Raw genomic sequence first — 25360 nt, 5'->3', positions numbered from 1 at the left:
GTGCATACATGCACACCCAAACCACCCTTTTCTTGTAGAAGGGGAGAAATCATAAACCTTCTGTGCGGTCAATTATTGGCCAATGAAGCATTCAAGACAATAGTGTAAGGCCACAATATGTTAACAAAAATTTGCATCCACATTTTGTCCCGCCACCTACATTCAATAAACGCTATCATTGTGCTTCTAAGACCTTTGCTATGTATTGACCCATATGAGCACTCCTTAGAAGGTGATCCCCAACACCTCTTGCCTTTTTAGGTTTAACCAATGCATCCTAGATAAATGTTCTTTAACCTCCAAAGACAGAACTCTTGCTAGTATCATCTGCCTACACTCTTCAACTTCTCTCTTTTTCTCTTCTTGTGCGTGTCATTGATCTTAGTTTTGACTAGCTCCGTAGCTCCACCACCTTGGCTCATAAGCTCCTACATATGCTACTACCTATTAGCTTCAAGCATTGGGTCATAGCCGATTCCTCTCTCTCTCTCTCTCTCTCTCTCTCTCATGTTCACATGCACACATGTTTGCACATGACAAGGCACGTCTCGATGTTATAAAGAGCTTTCTCGCAGTTGCTCCTCAACCTATGGTGGAAAAAAATAGTTGAGTAGGTGCCCAACTATCAACCATTTCAATAACCTTGCAAGAACAAAATCGTCCTTCCTCGCTTTCCCTTCAAAATGAACAACTCATGATGTACACACACACTTTTCTTAGTGGGTGTTGAATCATGTCCTAGAGGTAGACAAAAATCAGAACAATTGCAATTAGCTTCAAAACAAGGCTACCTTCATGTCAGGCCTATCCATAACTCTCCACTTCATCTCTGGCCACTAGTGCATGTGTTTTTTGAGCATTTCAACTACAACTGTCTTAGAGAAGTCTATGTTGGCAATGTTCTTGAAACCCATGTTGTAAAGGAAGGTAGAGAGCTCTCACTTCTTGCAACAAAGGATAAGAAATCCTTAAAGACCCATCTGTAAGCCCCGACATTCCACACTGCTTTGCAAGCAACTTTGCGAAGTTAAGGAACTTTTCATACCACTCAAAAGGTCTCCCATCTCACCTTTTGACGAGTTTTCTCCATATTCAAGCTTGCGCATAAACTTAAAGCTAGAGTGAAGCACCAACAATGGTAGACCTATTGCCCTACAAAATAATCATCATCATTACCTTAGTAATAATGAAAATGTAAGCACTTTAGCTCCTAAGATTGCCGCTTTGTGAATTCTAGGGCTTGATTCTTGCCCTTGATATCATTGGTAATGTGATTCATCGTCTAACCTCTTGCATTGGAGCATTTGCAAGGAGCTAAGCCATAGTTCAAGTGCACATGTAGCTAGGAGATTAGGACAATATTGTGGACCAAAGGAGATGTGCGCAAGAGGAGGCAGAGGATGACTTAAAGAGGATAGAGGAGCTAGTCATGACATGTGGGCTGGCCTAACATTGGCCTGAACAATCCTTGTCACCTACATGTAAAGAGGTATAGTGGGTCCTGCACTCATCCTGCACGACTTGAGCTTCTCAGTCACTTATAGAGTGTAGGTAGCTTTTGCCGTCCTTGAATAACGAGGCCGCACAGAGTTATAAGTCTAACCTTGATGCGTCCTTTGACCTGGACACACACACACACACACACACACACACACACACACACACACACACACACACACACACACACACACACACACACACACACACACACAGAAACCATGATATGATTTGAGCACCACATAGGCCAACCACTAATAGCTCGTTATTCTATGTACGTAAGATTTGAGGGCATCATTCTCTCAACAATCTTGACACTATAGATAAATGAGCACAATATCCATCGACCATTCCTATAAAATCATAATGTGAAAGCTTTCGGTACAATTTTTGTTAGCAAAAAAGGGAAGGCTGCATGAGGGCCTTTGCCCTTTGGGCAGGCCAAAAAGGGATGGCACGACAACACAATCCTTTGTTGGCATATTGTGACTTTGCTAAATTACAACGATGTCAATGGCTAAATGCCTTTTATACAACTTCCATATAAGGCTGGTTACATGCAAGACAATGTGCCTGTTGTTTCAAGGCTTTGCACGAATGAGAGAAACACACATCACAAATAAGCGCTCTGATGCTTACACATGACCATCTCATAGCACGTGCCATATCTGAGCTAGAGTCCATCTTAGCGCCAAATCCTTGCTAGTTTTGGAGGGGATATTGAAGGCGTCCACAAATGGCACTGCCTGCACCTTAATTAGCTATTGAGAGCTAATGAACGTGTGACACTATAATGAGTATTCTTTTATCCTGGCAACACACACAAGAAGTTTTGGACAAATTCTCACAATATTTCCCACATTGTGACTTACCACAACATCATGAGCTTCTGTGAGGGAGGCGCCACATACCTAGGTAGGTACGATTGGGGGCAGGGGACCGCTGGCCCGGTGGTCCCCTGCCCCCAATCGTACCTAGCTAGGTATGCGGTGCCTCTCGAGCAGAAGCTCATGATGTTATGCGTTGTATGAAAAACACTGAGAAAGACTCGGTTTTCCCTACATGAGAAAATTTCTAAATCTTCTTGTGGCAAGGAGGAAGCCGCCCGCCCGCCCGCCCGCCCGTCCACAAGACACAGCTCCCCTCTAAAATTCCAACGACGGCGAACATTATTGTCGTATTCGAATACCCATGGCGGCATCGAGGTTTCTTTCGACAGGCCCTCATCAGCTGGCCTCAGGCCTCGGAGATGTGTGCGGCCTCCATTTCAGCAATCATTGCAGCCTTCAAGGGCATCGGCTTACTTTGCCTTCCTGGCGCTCTCCTTCGCACCTCCACACTCACTGCAGGCGTGGTTTTGCTACCCCTATCCATGTCTCCAGCATGTTTGGAGACAGAGGGTATGTTCCTTGTCTTCCCTTGTTCTCGTATCGGGTGCCAAATGTTTTGCTGGAATCTGTCAGAAATACTTCTAGTAGCTGAAGTAAGCTTTCCCGTAACTCGTTCAAATGACAAAGTTGTCACTGTGGTATTAGTCTTAGTGTATTACAAGATCCAACAATAACTTAGAGGAACCTTCAACCATCCACTGGCTTGTGGCATCAACATGAACAAGGCGTTGTGATTCACTATTTGTTGATATAACCACACGACGCCTGCAGTCTTTTTCTTTGCCAGCTGCTGATTATTATAAGCATAGGAATTCAATTTGCTATTTACTGAGAAGCTACAGTGCTGTTTCTAGTACAACGGTTATATACTGGTGTTATAAACTTGCATGGAACTCTTATTTCCAACCTGATTCCGGCCTTCCTATCACTTCATAGTTGACTAGATTGCGAGTTCAAATTAGTTGATGTGCATCCTTTTCAATCTGTTATGTTCACGATCCTGCTGGCGTTCTCGATGAATCGTCTGTCACTGTTCTATGTTGCTAAGCTTTTCAGTTTTTGTAGCATGACTCAGGCATTCGAAATGGAGCTGAAAGTTCGTGATTATGAGTTGGACCAATATGGAGTGGTGAACAATGCTATTTATGCCAGCTATTGCCAGCATGGTAACTGACCTTGTCAAATAATGGCAAAATTCCTAATCTAGTAGTACTCTTTTCTGACATAAAATATCACAGGCCGTCATGAGTTATGTGAAGCTATTGGGATAAGTCCAGATGCAGTAGCTCGTGCCGGCAATGCTCTTGCATTATCTGAGTTGACCCTAAAATACCTTGCGCCTTTAAAAGTACGTTCCCATTGAGCTTTTTGCAGCGTGAATGTCCAATTTACTCTGTGTTAATGAAGAAGGAAATGTTAAAATTTTGCTGTTTTCTACTAGGCTTAGAAAATATTTGATCTTCTATATTTGGTTTGAGATACAGCCAGAGTGGTGACCGGTTCATAGTTGCAGTAAAGATTACTGGTAGTTCACCTGCAAGATTATTTTTTGAACACAATGTTTACAAGCTTCCAAACAGAGAGGTAATTTACAAACTCATCATTTCTGGATTTTATGTTTGTTTATGCCTCATTATGTAGAGCATCATAGTGGCATGGAGCTAGTGTTTTCAATGTTGTGAATTGGTTATCTAGAATCATTATTATTTAGTAAGAGATGTGTAACAAAAAGGAAGGCTGGGTGTGTTAAGGTGATGTTTGACAGAGAAATGGTAAGTCATTGAACAAAATGGTAGCTGACAGCTGTACGAAAATATAAATGTTAATGTTCAATAGCTAGGTAGGTTGTAAATCAAAGGTGAACATGTAATAGCCCACAGGTAGAATAGAGGGTATGGACACTATCAGGTTGGCGTTTTGTAGTATTTTGTCAAGGCTATGCATAATTGAGCTGGTTGTTATTGCATTGTGGATTTCTACAATTATTGTGTAATGTTCTATGGATTTGTAGGTGGAGTTGGGCTTGTCCTGGATTCAGCTAGGTATTTTTAGCGGGAATGATGTTGATAATGGACTAAGCAAAGATATAGAATGCACAGAGTTTGAGAAGAACCGGCAGAGAATAATTAGTGGGCATTTATGATCCTTCAAAGAAAATTGATGGTCTTGAGCCGATGCTGTTTGCACCAGGTATAGGCAGGTGTTCTTCCACCTATGAGGGCATTTGTTGGCGTGTATGATTTTGCAATTACAATATCGAACCCATTACTTATTGGAAGCCATTTCAAAGAAGGGTTAGGGACTGTTTTAGAGCATATGTGGTAGGCGACTCATCCTTTGATGTATCACCCATCTTTTGTAACTTTGTATCTCAGGTAGTTTTTCCCTATGATTTATTGTCATTGAATATCCCAGGGTTTTTTTGTCATCAAGAGGTGTATTTTTCCTGTTGCCTTCTTTAAACATGTACTACATATTTTTCTTTTTACTTGTTTTCCCCGAAACCCTTGAAAAGGTTCAAGTGGACATTGCATGCCCAATGTGAAATGGCTGCGGCCGAACGGGTTTCTCACATCGGGAATCTAGATCGGTCACTCTGGATTGGTTGGGCTAGTTAGCAGCGAATACTGACGAGTATGGAAGGGAATTTGTCCTAGAGGTGTACTTTTGATCGACAGGGGTTTTGGCGCCGTTATGTTATTGAAATCAGGTTGGAAACCTGCGATTTTAGCCTTGACAGGTTTGGACAGCGTCATGAGGGTTTGATCTAGGTGTTCGGATCGTCTATTTTCAATTGAATAAAGAAATACCAAAAGGGGTACCGGTCTTTGGGGCCTACAAGGTGTCGGTCTTTGTGTGCGCAGTGATGATCTAGTTGTTGGACTCATTTGTGCTCTCTTTTCTTCTCAGTGCTCTTTGTAAAGTTAACAGGTAATTGAATTAGTACCGCCCTCTACTGTGTATTGACCGGATAAATGGTTCCATTGCCAAGACAGTCACGTTTCTTCATAAAGTGTAGCGTGGATTGTTGTGGGTGAAAGCAACACAGAGCTTATCGTTATGGCAAAGAAGAGAGACCAAGTACCTGAAGAGGGATTTCCTCACATGACACAGAGAAAGTTCCTTCAACTCTTCAAGGAGAGGACAGGTTGTTTAGAGCTCAATTGCGTAGCTGCATGGAGATGTTTCAACAGTTGGCCAACAATCCAAGGTTGCAAGAGTTCTTACAGGCTCCTACATAGGAATTTCAGGCTCCGACACAAGGTTTTCAATGTCCGACATATGGCATGATTGAGCCGTTGCAGGAAAAGGAGATTTCCCATGCACAGAGGCCTCGTGATGCTGGAGGGAAAGTTAATGTGATTGAGCAACCAACGATGTCCTTTGATCCCAAGCAATTTGCTTTACCTGGACAAGAACTGTTTGTGAATGGTCAAGGGAGTAATGAATAGGCTATGCGACAGATCCTTCCATTACCTACCTCATATCCTGGCTATTTTGGACGTGGTTCAGTGTTTCAAGCTATGGCTGGACCTTCCACAAGTTATATGCTAGGGAATGTGTTTGGGACAGTGCAACCAGGCATGGTTAACCCTATGTATGAGTGTAACAAACTTGGACACCCCAAGTCAAGATTCTACCGCGACACAGTAGAGATTCACTTCAAAATACTTCATAGATCAAAAGAGAGTCGACACGGCTCGACGAAGTTCCGTGCCAAGAGATACTGGCCCCCAAAGACTTGCGTCCCTTTCGGTATTTCTTTTATATTAACCTTTGAGCAAACTACAACCGACCCGCGGGTGCTCACTTTCAAACTCTGCGTCTAGATGCTTTGCAGAGTGAGCCCCCTTGGGTCAATCATAAAGATTTACAAGGATTGCTAAAAGCAGAGCCCCAAAAGCATTAAAATCAAAAGCAATGGCTCCCAAAAGCATTAACTCAAAAATCTGCAAGCCAAAGGCAGCCAACGGCAATTGCGGAAATCCGTACGCATTGCCACGTTAGCAAAACAGCATAGCCTGCGGAAATCCATCCTGTCAGTCAGCCAAAAATCCGAGCGTCTGTACATTGCCACGTCAGCCACTCAGCGCATAATTCAAACGTCCGTGCTGTCAGCGTAAATCACGGGATTTCGTACAATTGCCACGTCATCCGTGTGTGTCTGGGCACACTCACGTCTTCAATTTGTGACACCCCTCTCTTGAAAGAACTGTAATCGTCCTCGATTATGCCTGCAAAACAGACAGAGGCCATAAACTGTCTTAGTAGACACTGATTGTTAGTACGACATACTAGACACGACACATCTAGCACTTGTACAAAACAACAGTGACATCACAGGACGTCACTCGACATCACATGACAAATCACAGAAAAATTCATTTTAAATGTCAGACCATGTGTTGCTAAATTGGCTTTATCTGACAGAAAAATAATTCTAAATGAATTATTGGGATTTATAAGTGAAAGGGTTTTTCTCACTAGAGACATCCGAGTACAAATATTTCTAGTGCGTCATTCAGAGTGATGACGGGAGCACTGTGAAAGGGAATATGTGTAAGGCCACGAGGAACGAGTACTTATGACGCGTCACATCGGATAGGTGACAGGGAGCATCGGGAAGAAGTATTCCACCATCCGAGAACGGACATCTCTGATGCGTCATAGGATGGGTGACAGAGCATCGTGAAGGAGATTTGATCGTAAGTTCGATAGAAAAGGACTAGGTGAGGGTATTCCTAATGCGTCACAAGGTGGGAGATGGGGGTATCTGTCACAAGGCGGGCACCACGTGTCAATAGAAAAGAACAGACTCAACAGAATTTTAGTACTTCAATAACAACTGAATTGAAAGAGAGACGACACGCGACACGGAGTGGCGGAATTCCACCCTAGAGAGTATTGGCCCCAAACCTTGGTGCCCCTTTCGGTATTTCTTTGTATTGCATCAACACAGTACAAGCCGGTACTCCAGACTCTGCACCTTCTCTTGGAAGCATGCCAGAGAACGAGCCCTAGCCTCATACTTAAAGGCCCTTGGCTGAAAAGCAGTTACAGTAAAAAGCTTTTAAAACTCAAAAGCTTCTGGTTCAAAAAGCAATGCCAAAAGTTGCTAGCGTAATTTACGGAAATCTGTACAACCTGCCGCGTCATCAATCAGCGCAAAACGTGGAAATCCGTACATTTTGGGAAATCTTCCATGTCATCATTTTTTGGCGTGTGGAAGACGAAGATACCTCAAATAAAAATCCCAATTCCAATAGCTCTGTTTGCTCTTTTGTAGGACCGGTATGCTTTCAGAAAAGCACACGCCTGATGCTCTGATACCACTGTCACAAGGCGGACACCACGTGCCAATAGAAAAGAACAGACTGAAGAGACTTTTAGCACTTCAATAACAACTGAACTGAAAGAGAGAGACGACACGCGACACGGAGTGGCGGAATTCCACCCCAAAGAGTATTGGCCCCAAACCTTGGTGCCTCTTTCGGTATTTCTTTATATTGCATCAACACAGTACAAGCCGGTACTCCAGACTTTGCACCTTCTCTAGGAAGCATGCCAGAGAATGAGCCCTAGCCTCATATTTAAAGGCCCTTGGCCTGAAAAGCAGTTTACATGAAAAGCCTTCAAACTCAAAAGCTTTTGGTCCAAAAAGCAATGCCAAAAGCTACCAGCGTAATTTATGGAAATCCATACAGCCTGCCACGTCATCAACCAGCGCAAAACGCTGAAATCCGTACAGCCTCCCACGTCATCATGCCAATGCCATTTTCGAAAATCTGCCACGTCATTAGTTTTTGGCGTGTGGAGGCGAAGATACCTCAAATAAAATTCCAATTCCAATAGCTTTGTCTGCTCTTTTGTAGGACCGGTATGCTTTCAGAAAAGCACACGCCTGATGCTCTGATATCACTGTCACAAGGCGGGCGCCACGTGCCAATAGAAAGGAACAAACTGAAGAGACTTTTAGCACTTCAATAACAACTGAACTGTATGAGAGAGAGACGACACGCGACACGGAGTGGTAGAATTCCAGCCCAGAGAGTATTGGCCCCAAACCTTGGCGCCCCTTTTGGTATTATTTTATATTGCATCAACACAGTACAAGCCGGTACTCCAGACTCTGCACCTTCTCCTGGAAGCATGCCAGAGAATGAGCCCTAGCCTCATACTTAAAGGCCCTTGGCCTGAAAAGCAGTTACAGTAAAAAGCTTTTAAAATTAAAAAGCTTCTGGTCCAAAAAGCAATGCCAAAAGCTACCAGCGTAATTTACGGAAATCCGTACAGCCTGCAACGTCATCAGCCAACGCAAAACGCGGAAATCCGTATAGCCTGCTACGACATCATGCCATCGCAATTTTTGGAAATCTGCCACCTCATCAGTTTTTGACGTGTGGAAGGCGAAGATACCTCAAATAAAATTCCAATTCCAATAGCTTAATCTGCTCTTTTCTAGGACCGGTATGCTTTCAGAAAAGCACACGCTTGATGCTCTGATACCACTGTCACAAGGCGGGCACCATGTGCTAATAGAAAAGAACAGACTGAAGAGACTTTTAGCACTTCAATATGTTATTGAACTGAAAGAGAGAGACGACACGCGACACGGAGTGGCGGAATTTCACCCCAGAGAGTATCGGCCCCAAACCTTGGCGCCCCTTTCGGTGTTTCTTTATATTGCATCAACACAGTACAAGCCGGTACTCCAGACTTTGCACCTTCTCTAGGAAGCATGCCAGAGAATGAGCCCTAGCCTCATATTTAAAGGCCCTTGGCCTGAAAAGCAGTTTACATGAAAAGCCTTCAAACTCAAAAGCTTCTGGTCCAAAAAGCAATGCCAAAAACTGCCAGCATAATTTACGAAAATCCGTACAGTTGCCACGTCATCAGCCAGTGAAAAACACGGAAATTCGTATAGCCTGCCACGTCATCATGTCGGCACAATTTTTGGAAACTGCCATGTCATCAATTGCAGGTCCTGCTTTATTTTAATCTTTATGTCACGTGGGGCCCCATCGGATGGGACACTGTCACAAAGTGATGACGCGGCGGACAGCAGAAACCCTAATTTTTGCCAAAAACCCTAATTTTCAGAAATCACGGAGGTTGATTTTTTTTTTTTTTTGGAATGATGAGCGACGCGAATTTCGCTTTTGAAGAGAATCCTTTTTTTTAACAAAAAAAAAGGAGAACTTGAGAGAGAAGAGCTTTTGAACTCTTATGCTTTTTAGTTTAAAAGCTTTTGGGGCTTTGCTTTTGGGCATCCCTTGTACCTTTAAATATGTGGAGACGCAGAGTCTGAGAGTGAAACCCTAGCCACACTCTTGTACTTTGATCTGATTAATATAAAAAGAAATACCGAAAGGGGCGCCAGTCTTTGGGGCCAATATGTCTAGGCACGGAACTCCGCCGGGCCAATGCAAATCTATTGTGATCTGTGAATGGTTTTGAAGTGGTTATTTGGTGCTGTCGCGGTTGATTCTTGACTTGGAGTGTCCGAGTCTGTTACAGTGGTATCAGAGCACGACCGATTTCTCTTCTACGTGAAATCCGATCCTCGAATTTTTTTTCCGCGGCACCTATGGCTTCAGGCAATGATCAGTCGACTCCCTCTGCATCTGGAGATGCGGGCTGGATCACAACGAAGATTCAGACAGAGAGTATGGCCCGCCTCGGCCTACTCTGGCGGAGCAAAGAGAGATGGAGCGTCGTCAATTGATTGGCGATGCAACAAAGATGATGCTCAATTTTGCCAAGGACCCGAAGATGGCAAAATATATGAACCAGACCTCTTTGGAAGAGGTACAAATGGTGTGGCAAAGAACCACAACACCACTCCCGAAACCCGCTCTCAAGAAACCTTTTGCCTTCAAGAAATATACGGAGAAGGAATTGGAGAACGTGGTTGATGCACGGATTGCTCAGCTTTTCGACGTGCAAAAGAAAGGCAAAAAGCATGGCAAAAAGCAGAAGAAAGGCACTGACTTCCCGGGATATTTGGATCGTCGGTCGACATTTGACAAGGCAAAGAAATTGAAGAAGCTCGTCAAGTTTGAAGACCTACCTAGATCTTCTTCTTCTTCTTCTGACAGTTCTTCTAGCTCTTCAGACTCGAGCGAAGAAGATAGGAAAAGCCAAAAGCGAAGCAAGAAACAACTCTTCGGAAAGGGCAAGAAAAAGGCAAGGAAGTCTAAGTCTCGCCCAGTGAATGACACTTCTACAGAGGACTTGTCTACGGACAGTTCAGACTCTAACAACGGAAACTTTTATGCGAACAAGAAGAATTTTTACAAAGCTAACCAATATGACTTTCTCGAAGATAAAAGCAAGAAAGTTCGAGAGTTTAAGGAAGGTGGCCACTCGATCAAGTTTGATACTTTTTCAGGATACTCAGATGCTTCGAAGGCTTTGTCTTTATACAGCAGTTTGACATCGCTTTCGCGGGAGGACGCTATTCAGAGCACTCCAAGATTCGGAGAGCTGCCTCTTATTTTAAGAGGAATGCTCGTACTTGGTGGTCCACGCTTCTTTTAAACAAGACTGCGCCAGTTAAATGACTGAAATTTAAGAAGCTTTTTATTTCTTCTTGGTTAACGCAAGAATATGAATGAGATATACGAGCAGCTTGGAACCATCTTCGGATGACCAAGAAAGACACAATCAATGCTTATTGTGAAAGATTCTGGAGCTCTTTTCTACCCGTCTCTTCATTCAAGAAGATCTCGTTCAGAGAACAGATTGAGCGGTTTACCTTGGGTCTACCTACAGAGATCCAAGATCACTGCTTGGAATAGAAGTCAGCTTCTATTTAGGAGTTGATGAGTCATGTGAAGCAGGGCTTTGCCATTCACTCTGGCAGTTTGACCTACCCCACAAATAAGGCCATGACACAACGAGCCGAACAGACTTCTGGGAATGAAAGTAGAAAGAAAAAGAGCAACCCAGAGAAAAAGGATGCACGACCCAATCTTACTCCTGAGAAGAGAGCTCGCTTCATTAGAGAGGGGAAGTGCTTTGGATGCGGGGAACAGCGACATATCTCCGCAAAGTGCCCTAAAAAAGGCACAGAAAGAACAGAATGATAAAGAACGACGACAGGCCAGAGAGTTTGAGAGCAGCTGAGGAACGTGGCAGGAAAGGCAGATAGAAAAGCAGAACTGGTACCACATGGTGTGGGACCTGCACCGAATCTAATGAATGAAAGTACAAACTTTGCCGCTTTTGGGGCAAAGTGAAGGATCAGGAAGCTCTTTTGAAGGAGCCAAGGCCAACTTCTTTTCACTTGGAATTGGCGGCTCGATTTGGAATTACGCCCGACAGACTGATGCCACACGCGGAGGTAGTTCGACTGGCACTTGGATGGGCTGTTGCCATTACACCGAGCATTGGCAAACTTTGTTTGCAATGACAGGGGTGTTCAGGGCACGCGAGTGACGTTCTACTCAGGATCCCTTGGTACCACAAGAACTACGCCGTGGTTGACTACCGGGCCAAGAAAGCGACTTTGATAAATGAAGGGCTTAGAGATTGTACTTGATGAACTTTAGTTTCCTACTCATTCTTTTGGGAGAGAATTGAACGATGGATAAAGGTTGAATATGTTTTGACCTGATCTAAAGAACGCCAAGATTTTTCTCCACACTCATGCCGATTGCTTTTCAGAGGGCGTGAAGATCATACCATTGATCTATCATACCATTGATCTGATACCTGGAAGCACGCCACCGAATCGGCCACCTTACCGTGTGAGCCGAGCACAGAATGAAGAGATTATGAACCAAGTGAAAGAAAAGGGTCTTGTCCAGCCTAGTACTTCACCGTATTGCTCTCCAGTGTTGTTGGTTTTGAAGAAAGACGGATCTTGGAGAATGTGTATCCATTATAGCACTCTCAATGAAATCACCATCAAGAACAGATTTCCGATTCCTAGGATCGATGATATACTCGACAGGTTACAGGGATCCTCGTGCTTTAGGAGGATTGACTTGAAGAGTGGATATCATCAGATCAGGATAGCGCCGAGAGATGTCTACAAGACAGCTTTTCGGACGACTTTTGGGTTATTTGAGTTTTTGGTGATGCCTTTTGGCTTAACCAATGCTCTTGCAACATTTAACCGGATGATGGACATGATTTTTCGAGAGTACAGGCTATTTGTTGGCACTTCCTTTGACGACATCATTGTTTTCTCCAAGAATGAGGCAGAACACAGAGATCATCTGCTTCAAGTCTTTCAGGCATTACGAGATCAACGTTAGTGATTAATGCAAAGAAAAGTGAATTTTTCCTACCAGAGATACACTTTTTGGGACACATTGTGTCAGCAGCAGCAGGAGTGCAAATGGACCCGGCCAAGATAGAGACTATCCGTGATTGGCCCGACTTGAGGAATGTCCATGAAGTTAGAAGCTTCTTGGGACTGTGTTCGTACTACAGGTGGTTCATACGAAAGTTTGCAGAGGTTGCTTCCCCTTTGCATACCTTGACACAGAAAGGAGTACCTTTTTTGTGGGGACCCACAGACGTGACTGCCTTTCGGACATTGAAAGAGAAATTGACTACGAGACCTATTTTGACTTTATCGGACTTGCAAAAGCCATTTGAAGTATATTGTGATGCTTGTGGTCGTAGTCTGGGTGCGGTCTTGATGCAAGAAGGCCATGTCATAGCTTACGAGAGCCGTTTGTTCTCTAGGCCAGAGATGACAGCATAGATCAATGAGAGAGAGCTTTTGGCGGTTATCCATGCTCTTACTCAATGGTGGCATTACCTACTCGGAGCGGATTTTATTGTCTTTACAGACCATCAGAGTTTGCGCTACTTCTTGTCACAGAAGCAGCTTTCGGAAAAGCAGATGCGGTGGGCGAACATCTTGTCACAGTTTCACTTCCAGATTGTCCATGAGCAGGGACAAAAGAATGTGGTGGTAGATGCTTTGTCTCGAAAGCCGTTGGATCTGGCTATTTCCGCGATACATCAAGGAGCTTCGAGGATATGGTCGATCAGTATGCCATAGATACAGATTTTGCAGATATTTTCACACGGATACGGATGGGGAGACAGTAGCTGGATACTCCCTTCGGGAAGGCTACTTGATGAAAAAGACTATGTTGTGCGTTACACAACCGTTGAGGGAAAAGGTTCTGACTGAATGCCACTGTCCACCTTTTACGAGTCACCGCGGCATTGCTACCACCATGAAGGGGGTAGAGAGATACTTCTTTGGGCCGAGACTCAAAAAGGATGTGGAAGAGTTTGTGCGCAGTTGCTTAGTATGCCAGAAGGTCAATTTTGACAGGCATAAGGCACATGGATTGTTAAAGCCTTTACCCATACCCACCCGCCCCTGGAAAAGTATTGAAATGGATTTCATTTTTGATCTCCCGAGAACACAGAATGATCACGATGATTTTCCGATTACATGGCGCGTCTGAGACAATTGTCTCCGCCAGAGACCCTAGATTTATGAGTTTGTTTGGAAGGCAATTTGGGAGAACATTGGCACGCAGTTGTAGTTCTCGTCATCGTTCCACTTGCAGACTGACGGGCAATTTGAGATTGCCAATTCAGTGATTTTAGATTTATTGAAGTCTTGTATCTCTAATCAGAAGACTCAATGGAAAAAGAACTTACCTTTGGTGGAATTTGCCTACAATAACACGATACACTCTTCGACGGGGAAGACGCCATGTGAGATTGTTGAAAGTGCTACAAAGGTTCCATCCTTCCTGAGCACGAAGATTAGATATTTGAAGCGGATGAATATTCGCGAGATTTGGATACGGCTTTTGCCAAGGTTTGCGAGACTTTGCAGGAGTCTCAAGAACGACAGAAAAAGGCAGCGGATCGCCATCGTCGCGACTTGAAATTGAAGGAGGATGATTGGGTGCTCTTACGTTTTGAGAAGGCACGCCTACGAAAGAAAAAGGGAAAGGAGAGGCTTTTTCCAAAGCTTAGTATGCGATACTACGGACCTTTCCAGATCACTAACAAGATAAATGATGTCTCCTTCCGATGGAAATTGCCAGATACTTGGAGGATTCACAACGCATTGCATGTGAGTCTCTTGAAACCTGTTAAGGGTGATGTGCCTGATGATGGGGAGCCTGATGAGCAACCCGAAGTGAAAAGAAAACGAGGAGATCCTTGTTCATGAACAGATTTTGGCACATAACGATACGAAGAAAGGTAAAGTCCGAAGGCGGTTCTTGGTTAAGTTCAAGAACTTTCCTGCATTTGATGCGAAGTGGATGGAGGAGGACGACCTAGCAGATACTCCTCTGATTGTGAAACTTTACCTCGATGTTTTGGTTTAGCATAGTCTACTCCAAACGGAACCCAGAATTCAGCTTGGCCGGAGATCTGGTGCAGTGGGATGCACAAGAGGGGAGTCACTCCGCTCCCTTGTCAACAGATGTCTCGATTGATACTAAAGTCACTGATGTCTCTTTGAGCTTCAGGGATAGTGAGAGCTGACAGTATTCTGTTGGATGACTTTATGAAATGGAATTCCTGATAATGATACTGATTTGTTCTTGACTTCTTGTGAGTGCAGGAACTGATAGCCGAAATGACTGCAGCATTTTGGTCTGATTGATCTCGAATAGACATGGTTGCAATAGGGGTTAGTCAATCAGACATCGATGAGGTCCCGATTGGACCTAGATGTGATTGCTAGCTACATTGTCGATAAATCATGGTCTAAGATCCGAATGAATGTTGAATGTCATATGATGTCTTGTGATGTGACTGTCGATTTTGTACATGTGCTAGATGTGTGTTCCTAGTACGTAGGTACTAACAGTCAGTGTTTGCTAAGACGGTTTATGGCTTTTGTTGGTTTGCAGGCGTAATCGCGGTCGATTACAATGCTTTCAAGAGGGGGGTATGTCACAAAGTGATGACGTGGTGGACAGTAGAAACCCTAATTTTTGCCAAAAACCCTAAAATTCCTGCAAACCCTAATTTCTGCCAAAAACCCTAATTTCCGGAAATCATAAAAATTGAAAAAAAATTCTTTTTTTTTTTTTGGAATGATGAGCGACACGAATTTCGCTTTTGAAGAGATGCTTTTTTTTAACAAAAAAAAAGGAGAACTTGAGAGAGAAGAGCTTTTGAACTCTTATGCTTTTTACTTTAAAAGCTTTTGGGGCTGTGCTTTTGGGCATCCCTTGTACCTTTAAATATGTGGAGAGGGCTTCACTTCTGAGAGCATCTGGACGCAGAGTCTAAGAGTGAAACCCTAGCCACACTCTTGTACTTTGATCTGATTAATATAAAAAGAAATACCGAAAGGGGCGCCAATCTTTGGGGCCAATATCTCTAGGCACGGAACTCCGCCGGGCCAGTGCAAATCTATTGTGATCTGTGAATTGTTTTGAAGTGTTTATTTGGTGCTGTCATGGTTGATTCTTGACTTGGAGTGTCCAAGTCTGTTACAGACCTCATAAGTTGGTAGGACCTCTTGTGTTACTTGCTCGTCTTAGGGTTTAGGCCCCTCGGCCGGCATCTGTAAGTTGGCTCCATTCTTTAGGCTTTGACATGTAATCAGTTTGTGACATGAATGATGAGGTCAAATGCGTTGGTTATGAGATCATGGGTGTGCGCGATAGATGGAAGAAACATGGATGCACAATTGTATGTGATGGATGGTCTGACAATAGACGCAAACCTATCATTAACTTTCTTGCATGCTCCATACATGGCTTTGTGTTTTTGAAATCTGTGGACACATCTGGTGAGATAAAGAGGTCAGAGTTTATTTTCAAGCACCTCAAGGATGTGATTCTCTAGGTAGGACCTGCCAATGTTGTGCAGGTATGCATGGATAATGCAAGTAATCGTATTGGGGTTGGGCAAATGGTTGAAGAGAACTGGAAACACCTTTTTTTCACGAGATGTGCATTCCATTGCTTGGACCTCTTGTTTGAGGATATTGGGAAGCCTTCTTGGATCTCAAAGATTCTTGATTATGCAACAAAGATTGTGACATTTGTTAAAAGGAAGTCTTCTGTCTTGGCATTGTTTCGAATGCTTAGCAAGAAGGAATTGGTGAAGTCGCCTGCTACTCGATTTGCCTACTACTTCATCATGTTGTGTCACGAGGACGTGGCAACTGCTAACCTTAGTTGTCAGTTTCTTTCCAATGATTTTTGTTTTATTTTTGAAACCCTCTTTTTGAAGTTGCAAATGGTCGGACATTGTATGGCCAATGTGAACGGTAGTTTCACTCGCAGACGTGAAGTGGGTCGGCACTAGAATTCGTATAGTATGTAGTAAGAGGTTGTCCAGGCTCAGTTCAAGATCATATAGGTCCCCCCCGTCGCACTTAGCAAGTTGGTGGATACTAGGAAGTGAACTCAATAAAGGCATCAAGTCAAGGTGGGATCACCAACAGAAAGTATTCGATAGTTGGGCCACATTGCACTTTTGGATGCGGTTCCAATGAGGATAGATGGTCAGACGACCAGTGGGAGCCCAACGGAAGTATCTCCTAAAAATTAGGGAACTGCTATTTTGGGCCGTGAAATGTGTTTGCGTCATTACTTTCGAAATGACAAGGGAAAAATTTTACAACTCTGCCGTGAAGTCAATTGGGCAACCAGCCGGGAGATTTTTAGGCGGCAACTTCGAAACGGGAAAATACTTGTAATCGCGCCAAGTGGCACATTTCTGTGCACTTTCCTCTTGTAGAAAAATGGGCGCTGAATTTTGTAGCTGGGAGGGCTCATTTGTGAAACATGTCACAGGTTAAGAGCTATGGAGTGGGCTCATTTGTGAAACCTGTCATAGATTAAGAGCTATGGTGTGCTTCCTTTCCACTCTATGTACAATGTGGTGCTAGGAGTGATGACCTGCACACTATACACTGCTCTCTCCTCCCCCTAGGTGCAATTATGTGATGCCCCACAAGAGGGCTCTTCATTTGATTGATGTACAGCTGTGTGTTTTCATGCTTTTGTGCTGAGGCAAGAGCCTCGTTGAGCAAGAATAGGAGTAGCTAACTGCTACTCCAAAAGCAAGCACCGGTGAGGGTGATAACCTCATCGTACAGGTGCAATTTCAGCAATGGTTATGCTCTGTATTTTGACTATTTTTCAGTCATACAGACGCAAGAACCATTGGGAACAGTGTCCCACTGATAGAGAACAGTTCGGAGACTGTTTAGGGCTGAAAACAGGGAAAAAACCAGTAAATACAGCAAGCTGAATTTACTGTTTTTGGGTAGAAATCAGAGGGTTTATGCCAATGGAAGTGAGTTCCAGTAGGGGAATAGGTTTCGCACAAGTTTTGGGGCTGTTAGGTTGCCGAAATTTGGCCAAAACAGGTGGTATCTAGCTGGATACATGTAAAGAATTTCCAGGACTCTACTTTGTAATTTACCCTCTCAAAGTATAAAGAAATACCGAAAGGGGCGCCAATTTTGGGCCCTACAGGTTGTCGGCGTCTGCTCGGAGCATTCTAGCTTTCGAGCCGTATGTGTACTTAAGTGTTAATTCCCGTCGCAGGTTCCTTTTGCAAAGTACTCTCTCTCTCTCTCTCTCTCTGTCTCTGTGTGTGTGTGTGTGTCTAAAGTAAAGAATTTCGGGTGAAAGCCAAAGCCTACTGCCCTATGGACCGGTTTCAAGGTTCCGTTGCCGGACATCAATCACTTTTTCCTCAAAGAGTGAGCCTCGGTTGTTTTGGGTAAAGACAGAGTACAGGAATGTGGGATTACACTATGGCCGACAAAGGGAAGGGCATTATGGAAGAGGGCTCCTCTTCGAAGGACAGACAGGAAACCCCTATGGTGTTCGATATTGGCGAGAGCTCATGGCTACGTCAGTGTGTACCTCTTGTTGATGTGAATGTCCCTCCAGTAGTACAGGGCTTTATGACTGGGCAACTTGAGGATGATGCGTTCAGGACTCAATTAGTTGCCGTGGTGAATGTGTTTTCGCAGCTGGTGCAGAACCCAAGGTTTATGGAGTTCATGCGAGCGTCACCAGTGCTACAACAAAATAGGCAATCTACACCGCGTACAAAGCTTGTTGAGGCTCAAGCCCAAGTACTTCATGCGCCCCAGCAGGATAGGGAACACTTGCATGTTGCGGAGTCAGGGGCTCCAAAACAGGTTCCTCCCGTCCTTGAACAGGTGGTTAGAACGCCTATTCCACATGCTTTGCCAGTTCAGCCCGCCACCTTTCAGAGCCCGCATGCTGTCTTGAATGGACAGGAAACTGGATACCAAGCAATGCATCCAGTTTTTCCACCACCCACGGTACATCCTGGGTATTTCGGGGGTGGATCTATGTTCCAAAGTATGGCTGGTTATGCGCCTGGAAGTCAGCCGTACATGCCGGAAACAATGTTTGGGGGTATGCAAGGCATGATGCTGGTAGCATCGGCATGCAACAAGGTTTTCAGTGCAACCAGAGCCAGTTTGGGGTGCCGCAGGGTCATTTTGGCATGGCTGGGTTTTCTGGACAGCAGCTAGATATGGCACCTCTGACGTAAAATGTTAGTGGCGAAGATGTGCCCATGATGCCTACTACAGTGCCCATGTTGCAGACGATTCCTTATGACAATTTGGGGGCACTAGAAAAGCCGAAAGCTTGTAAAGAAGGTGGTGCAGTTGTAAAGTTCAACACTTTTAGTGCCTTCGAGGATAAAGCAAAGGCTCTCACTTTCCTCCAGCAGTTTGATATAGCTTATGCAGGAGGGAATTTTACAGAGGCCTCTAAGGTTAGGAAAGCTGCCACTCTCTTGAAGGACAATGCGCTTACATGGTGGACGACATTGTTAATGCAAGGATAGACACCTGCCACTTGGGTCTACTTCAAGCAAATGTTTGCATCTGCTTGGCTGTCAAATGAATTTGAAGCCAACGTCATGACAAATTGGGACCGGCTTACTTCGGCTAATGCAAGAGCTTGCTGGAGTACAATCGGAGGTTTTGTAAAGCGTTACTCTCAGTGACCTCCTACAGATTTGTGCCATTGACAGAGCAGATAGAGAAGTTGTAACAAACTTGGACACTCCAAGTCAAGAATCAACCGCGACAGCACCAAATAACCACTTCAAAACAATTCACAGATCACAATAGATTTGCACCGGCCCGGCGGAGTTCCGTGCCTAGAGATATTGGCCCCAAAGACTGGCGCCCCTTTCGGTATTTCTTTTTGTATTAATCAATCATCAAAGTACAAGAGAGCGGTTAGGGTTTCACTCTCAGACTCTGCGTCCAGATGCCCTGAGAAGTGAGGCCCTCACCACTAATTTAAAGGTTACAAGGGATGCCCAAAAGCAGAGCCCCAAAAGCTTTTAAAATCAAAAGCATCAGTTCTCTCTCTCTCTTAGAGAGTCTTTTCTCTTTTTTTAATAAAAAAAAAGCAAAAGCAAAATTCGCGTCGCTCATCATTTTCTAAAAAAAAATAAAAAAAAAAAAAAAAAATAATTATTATTATTTTTTTAATAATCCGCCTCCGCGATTTCCGGAATTTAGGGTTTTTGGCAAAAATTAGGGTTTGCAAGAATTTTAGGGTTTCTGGCAGAAATTAGGGTTTTTGTTGTCCGCCACGTCATCACTTTGTGACATACCCCCCTCTTGAAAGCATTGTAATCAACCGCGATTACGCCTGCAAAACCGACAAAAGCCATAAACCGTCTTAGCAGACACTGGCTGTTAGTACCTACGTACTAGGAACGCACATCTAGCACATGTACAAAATCGACAGTCACATCACACGACATCACAGGACATCACCAGATATCACAGGACATCACATGACATTCAACATTCATTCGGATCTTAGACCATGATTTATCGGCAATGTAGCTAGCAATCACATCTAGGTCCAATCGGGACCTCATCGATGTCCGATTGACTAACCCCTATTGCAACCATGTCTATTCGAGATCAATCAGACCAAAATGCTGCAGTCATTTCGTCTATCAGTTCCTGTACTCACAAGAAGTCAAGAACAAATCAGTATCATAATCAGGAATTCCATTTCATAAAGTCATCCAGCAGAATACTGTCAGCTCTCAGTATCCCTGAAGCTCAAAGAGACATCAGTGACTTTAGTATCAAAATCGAGGCATCTGTTGACAAAGGAGTGGAGTAACTCCCCTCTTGTGCATCCCACTGCACCAGATCTTCGGCCAAGCTGAATTCCGGGTTCCATTTGGAGTAGACTATGCTAAACCAAAAGCATCGAGGTAAAGTTTCACAATCTGAGGAGTATCTGCTAGGTCCTCCTCCTCCATCCACTTCGCATCAAGTGCAGGATAATTCTTGAACTTAACCAAGAACCGCCTTCGAACTTTACCCTTATTCTTCGTATCCTTATGTGCCAAAATCTGTTCAGGAACAAGGATCTCCTCGTTTTCTTCCACTTCGGGTTGCTCATCAGGCTCCCCATCATCAGGCACATCACCCTTAACAGGGTTCAAGAGACTCACATGCAATGCATTATGAATCCTCCAAGTATCTGGCAGGTCCAATCGGAAGGAGACATCATTTATCTTGTCAGTAATCTGGAAAGGTCCGTAGTATCACATACTAAGCTTTGGAAAAAGCCTCTCCTTTCCCTTTTTTTTTTCTTAGGCGTGCCTTCTCAAAAGTAAGAGCACCCAATCATCCTCCTTCAGTTTCCAGTCGCGACGATGGCGATCCGCTGCCTTTTTCTGTCGTTCTTGAGACTTCTGTAAAGTCTCGTGAACCTTGGCAAAAGCCGTATCCAAATCTCGCGAATATTCATCCGCTTCAAATTTCTAATCTTTCGTGCTCAGGAAGGATGGAACCTTCGTAGCAGTTTCAACAATCTCTCATGGCGTCTTCCCCGTCGAAGAGTGTATCGTGTTATTGTAGGCAAATTCCACCAAAGGTAAGTTCTTTTCCCATTGAGTCTTCTGATGCGAGATACAAGACTTCAATAAATCTAAAATCACTGAATTGGCAATCTCAAATTGCCCGTCAGTCTGCAAGTGGAACGATGACGAGAACTGTAACCGCGTGCCAATGTTCTCCCAAATTGCCTTCCAAAACAAACTCGTAAATTTGGGGTCTTTGTCGGAGACAATCGTCTCAGGCGTGCCATGTAATCGGAAAATCATCGTGATCATTCTGTATTCTCGGGAGATTAAAAAAAAATGAAATCCATTTCAATATTTTCCCAGGGGCGGGTGGGTGGGTATGGGTAAAGGTTGTAACAATCCCTGTGCCTTATGCCTGTCAAACTTGACCTTCTAGCATACCAAGCAACTGCGCACAAACTCTTCCACGTCCTTCTTCAGTCTCCGCCAAAAGAAATCTCTCTCTACCCCTTTCATGGTGGTAGCAATGCTGCGGTGACCCGTAAAAGGTGGACAGTGGCAATCAGTCATAACCTTTTCCCTCAACGGCTGTGTAACGCACAACATAGTCTTTTTCATCAAGTAGCCTTCTCGAAGGGAGTATCCAGCTACTGTCTCCCCATCCCGTATCCGTGTGAAAATATCTGCAAAATCTGTATCTGTGGCACACTGATCGACCATATCCTTGAAGCTCCTATGATGTATCGCGGAAATAGCCAGAACCAACGGTTTCCGAGACAAAGCATCTGCCACCACATTCTTCTGTCCCTGCACATGGACAATCTGGAAGTGAAACTGTGACAAGATGTTCGCCCACCGCATCTGCTTTTCCAAAAGCTGCTTCTGTGACAAGAAGTAGCGCAAACTCTGATGGTCTGTAAAGACAATAAAATCCGCTCCGAGTAGGTAATGCCGCCACTGAGTAAGAGCATGGATAACCGCCAAAAGCTCTTTCTCAAAAATCTGTGCTGTCATCTCCGGCCTAGAGAACAAACGGCTCTCGTAAGCTATGACATGGCCTTCTTGCATCAAGACCGCACCCAGACTACGACCACAAGCATCACAATATACTTCGAATGACTTCTGCAAGTCCGGCAAAGTCAAAATAGGTCCCGTAGTCAATTTCTCTTTCAATGTCTGAAAGGCAGTCACCTCTGTGGGTCCCCACGAAAAAGGTACTCCTTTCTGTGTCAAGATATGCAAAGGGGAAGCAACCTCTGCAAACTTTCGTATGAACCGCCTGTAGTATGAACATAGTCCCAAGAAGCTTCTAACTTCATGGACATTCCTCAAATCGGGCCAATCACGGATAGTCTCTATCTTGGCCGGGTCCATTTGCACTCCTGTTGTGTTGCTGACACAATGTGTCCCAAAAAGTGTATCCATGGTAGGAAAAAATTCACTTTTCTTTGCATTAATCACTAGCGTGTGATCTCGTAATGCCTAAAAGACTTGAAGCAGATGATCTCTGTGTTCTGCCTCATTCTTCGAGAAAACAATGATGTCGTCAAAGAAAGTGCCAACAAATAGCCTGTACTCTCGAAAAATCCTGTCCATCATCCGGTTAAATGTCGCAGGAGCATTGGTTAAGCCAAAAGGCATCACCAAAAACTCAAATAACCCAAAAGTCGTCCGAAAAGCTGTCTTGTAGACATCTCCTGGCGCTATCCTGATCTGATGATATCCACTCTTCAAGTCAATCCTGCTAAAGCACGAGGATCCCTGTAACCTGTCGAGTATATCATCGATCCTAGGAATCGGAAATCTGTTCTTGATGGTGATTTCGTTGAGAGTGCTATAATCGATGCACATTCTCCAAGATCTGTCTTTCTTCAAAATCAACAACACTGGAGAGCAATACGGTGAAGTACTAAGCTGGACAAGACCCTTTTCCAAGAGGTCTTTCACTGAGTTCATAATCTTTTCATTCTGTACTCGGCTCACACAATAAGGTGGCCGATTCGGTGGTGTGCTTCCAGATATCAGATCAATGGTATGATCTTCAGGCCCTCTCAAAAGCAATCGGCATGAGCGTGGAGAAAAAAAATCTTGGCGTTCTTTTCTTCAGGTCAAAACATATTCAACTTTTATCCATGGTTCAGTTCTCCCAAAAGAATGAGTAAGAAAACTGAAGTTCATCAAGTACAATCTCTAAGCCCTTCATTTATCAAAGTCTCTTTCTCGGCCCGGTAGTCAACCACGGCGTAGTTCTTGTGGTACCAAGGGATCCCGAGTAGAACGTCACTCACGTGCCCTGAACACCCCTGTCATTGCAAACGAAGTTTGCCAATGCTCGGTGTAATGGCAACATCCCATCCGGGTGCCAGTCGAACTACCTCCGCCAGTGGCGTCAGTCTGTCGGCCGTAGTTCCAAATCGAGCCGCCAATTCCAAGTGAAAAGAAGTTGGCCTTGGCTCCTTCAAAAGAGCTTCTTGATCCTTCACTTTGCCCCAAAAAAAAAACGGCAAAGTTTGTACTTTCATTCATTTGATTCGGTGCAAGTCCCACGCCATGTGGTACCAGTTCTGCTTTTCTATCTGCCTTTTCTGCCACATTCCTCAGCTGTTGTCGAACTCTCAGACCTGTCGTCGTCTTTATCATTCTGTTCTTTCTGTGCCTTATCAGGGCACTTTGCGGAAATATGTCCATGTTTCCCGCATCCAAAGCACTTCCCCTCTCTGATGAAGCGAGCTCTCTCCTCAGGAGTAAGCTTGGGTCGTGCATCCTTTTTTTTTCTCTGGGTTGCTCTTTTACATTCTACTTTCATTCCCAGAAGTCTGTTTGGCTCGTTGTGTCATGGCCTCATCTGTGGGGTAGGTCAGACTGCCAGAGTGAATGGCAAAGCCCCGCTTCGCATGACTCATCAACTCCTGAATAGAAGCTGACTTCTGTTCCAAGCAGTGATCTCGGATCTCTGTAGGTAGACCCAAGGTAAACCGCTCAATTTGTTCTCTGAACGAGATCTTCTTGAATGAAGCGGGTAGAAAAGAGCTCCAGAATCTTTCACAATAAGAATTCACTGTATCGCTCTTGGTCATCCGGAGATGGTTCCAAGCAGCTCGTATATCTCGCTCAAACTCTTGAGTCAACCAAGAAGAAATAAAAAGCCTCTTGAATTTCAGCCATGTAACTGGCACAGTCTTGCTTAATAGAAGCGTGGACCACCAAGTACGAGCATTCCCCTAAGAGTAAGAGGCAGCTCTCCGAATCTTGGAGTGCTCTGAATAGCGTCCTCCCGCGAAAGCGATGTCAAACTGCTGTATAAGAGACAAAGCCTTCGAAGCATCTGAGTATCCTGAAAAGTATCAAACTTGATCGAGTGGCCACCTTCCTTAAACTCTCGGACTTTCTTGCTGTTATCTTCGAGAAAGTCATACTGGTTGGCTTTGTAAAAATTCTTCTTGTTCGCATAAAACTTTCCGTCATCGGAATCTGAGCTGTCTGTAGACGAGTCCTCAGTAGAACTGTCAGTCTCTGGGCGAGATGTAGCCTTCTTTGCCTTTTTCTTGCCCGTTCCGAAGCTTTGTGTCTTGCTTCGCTTTTTGCTTTTTTTCTGTCTTCTTCGCTCTAATCCGAGGAGCTAGAAGAACTGTCAGAAGAAGAAGAAGAAGAACTGGGTACTCCTTCAAATCGAACACGCTTCTTCCGTTTCTTTGCTTTGTCGAATGTCGACTGACGACCCAAATATCCCGGGAAGTCAGTACCTTTGTTCTGCTTTTTGCCGTGCTTTTTGCCTTTCTTTTGCACGTCGAAAAGCTGAGCAATCCGTGCATCAACCACGTTCTCCAGTTCCTTCTCCGTATATTTCTTGGAGGTAGAAGGTTTCTTGAGAGCGGGTTTCGGGAGTGGTGTTGTGGTTCTCTGCCACTCCATCTGTACCTCTTTCAAAGAGGTACGGTTCATATATTTTACCATCTTCGGGTCCTTGGCAAAATTGAGCATCATCTTTGTTGCATCACCAATCAATTGACGACGCTCCATCTCTCTTTGCTCCGCCTGAGTAGGCCGAGGCGGGCCATACTCTCTGCCTGAATCTTCGTTGTGATCCCAGCCCGCATCTCCAGATGCAGAGGGAGTCGACTGATCATTGCCTGAAGCCATAGGTGCCGCGGAAAAAAAATTCGGGGATC

The 25360-nt window shown here is 44.3% G+C and overlaps 1 protein-coding gene across 2 annotated transcripts in view; it reads left to right on the top strand.

Annotated features, from left to right (window-relative positions):
* Positions 1–2639: 2639 nt before the first annotated feature.
* LOC147424412 (acyl-acyl carrier protein thioesterase ATL3, chloroplastic-like) overlaps positions 2640–25360 on the top strand; it is a 43749-nt gene continuing 21028 nt past the window's right edge. Inside the window, exons 1-5 of one of the 2 annotated variants that reach the window (XM_086499517.1) lie at positions 2640–2897; positions 3453–3553; positions 3626–3735; positions 3876–3971; positions 4399–4577. In XM_086499517.1, coding sequence (XP_086355643.1) covers positions 2689–2897; positions 3453–3553; positions 3626–3735; positions 3876–3971; positions 4399–4530 — 648 coding nt within the window. In that variant the 5' untranslated portion in view covers positions 2640–2688 and the 3' untranslated portion in view covers positions 4531–4577. The remainder of the gene's footprint in view (positions 2898–3452; positions 3554–3625; positions 3736–3875; positions 3972–4398; positions 4578–25360) is intronic. The other variant, XM_086499518.1, reaches the window with a different exon arrangement.

The sequence above is a fragment of the Adiantum capillus-veneris genome, chromosome 25 (assembly GCF_014529385.1).
Source record: "Adiantum capillus-veneris isolate H3 chromosome 25, ASM1452938v2, whole genome shotgun sequence".
Classification (NCBI taxonomy): Eukaryota; Viridiplantae; Streptophyta; class Polypodiopsida; order Polypodiales; family Pteridaceae; genus Adiantum; species Adiantum capillus-veneris.
Note: the sequence above shows the minus strand (reverse complement) of the source record. Positions and strands in the feature narration are given on the sequence as shown.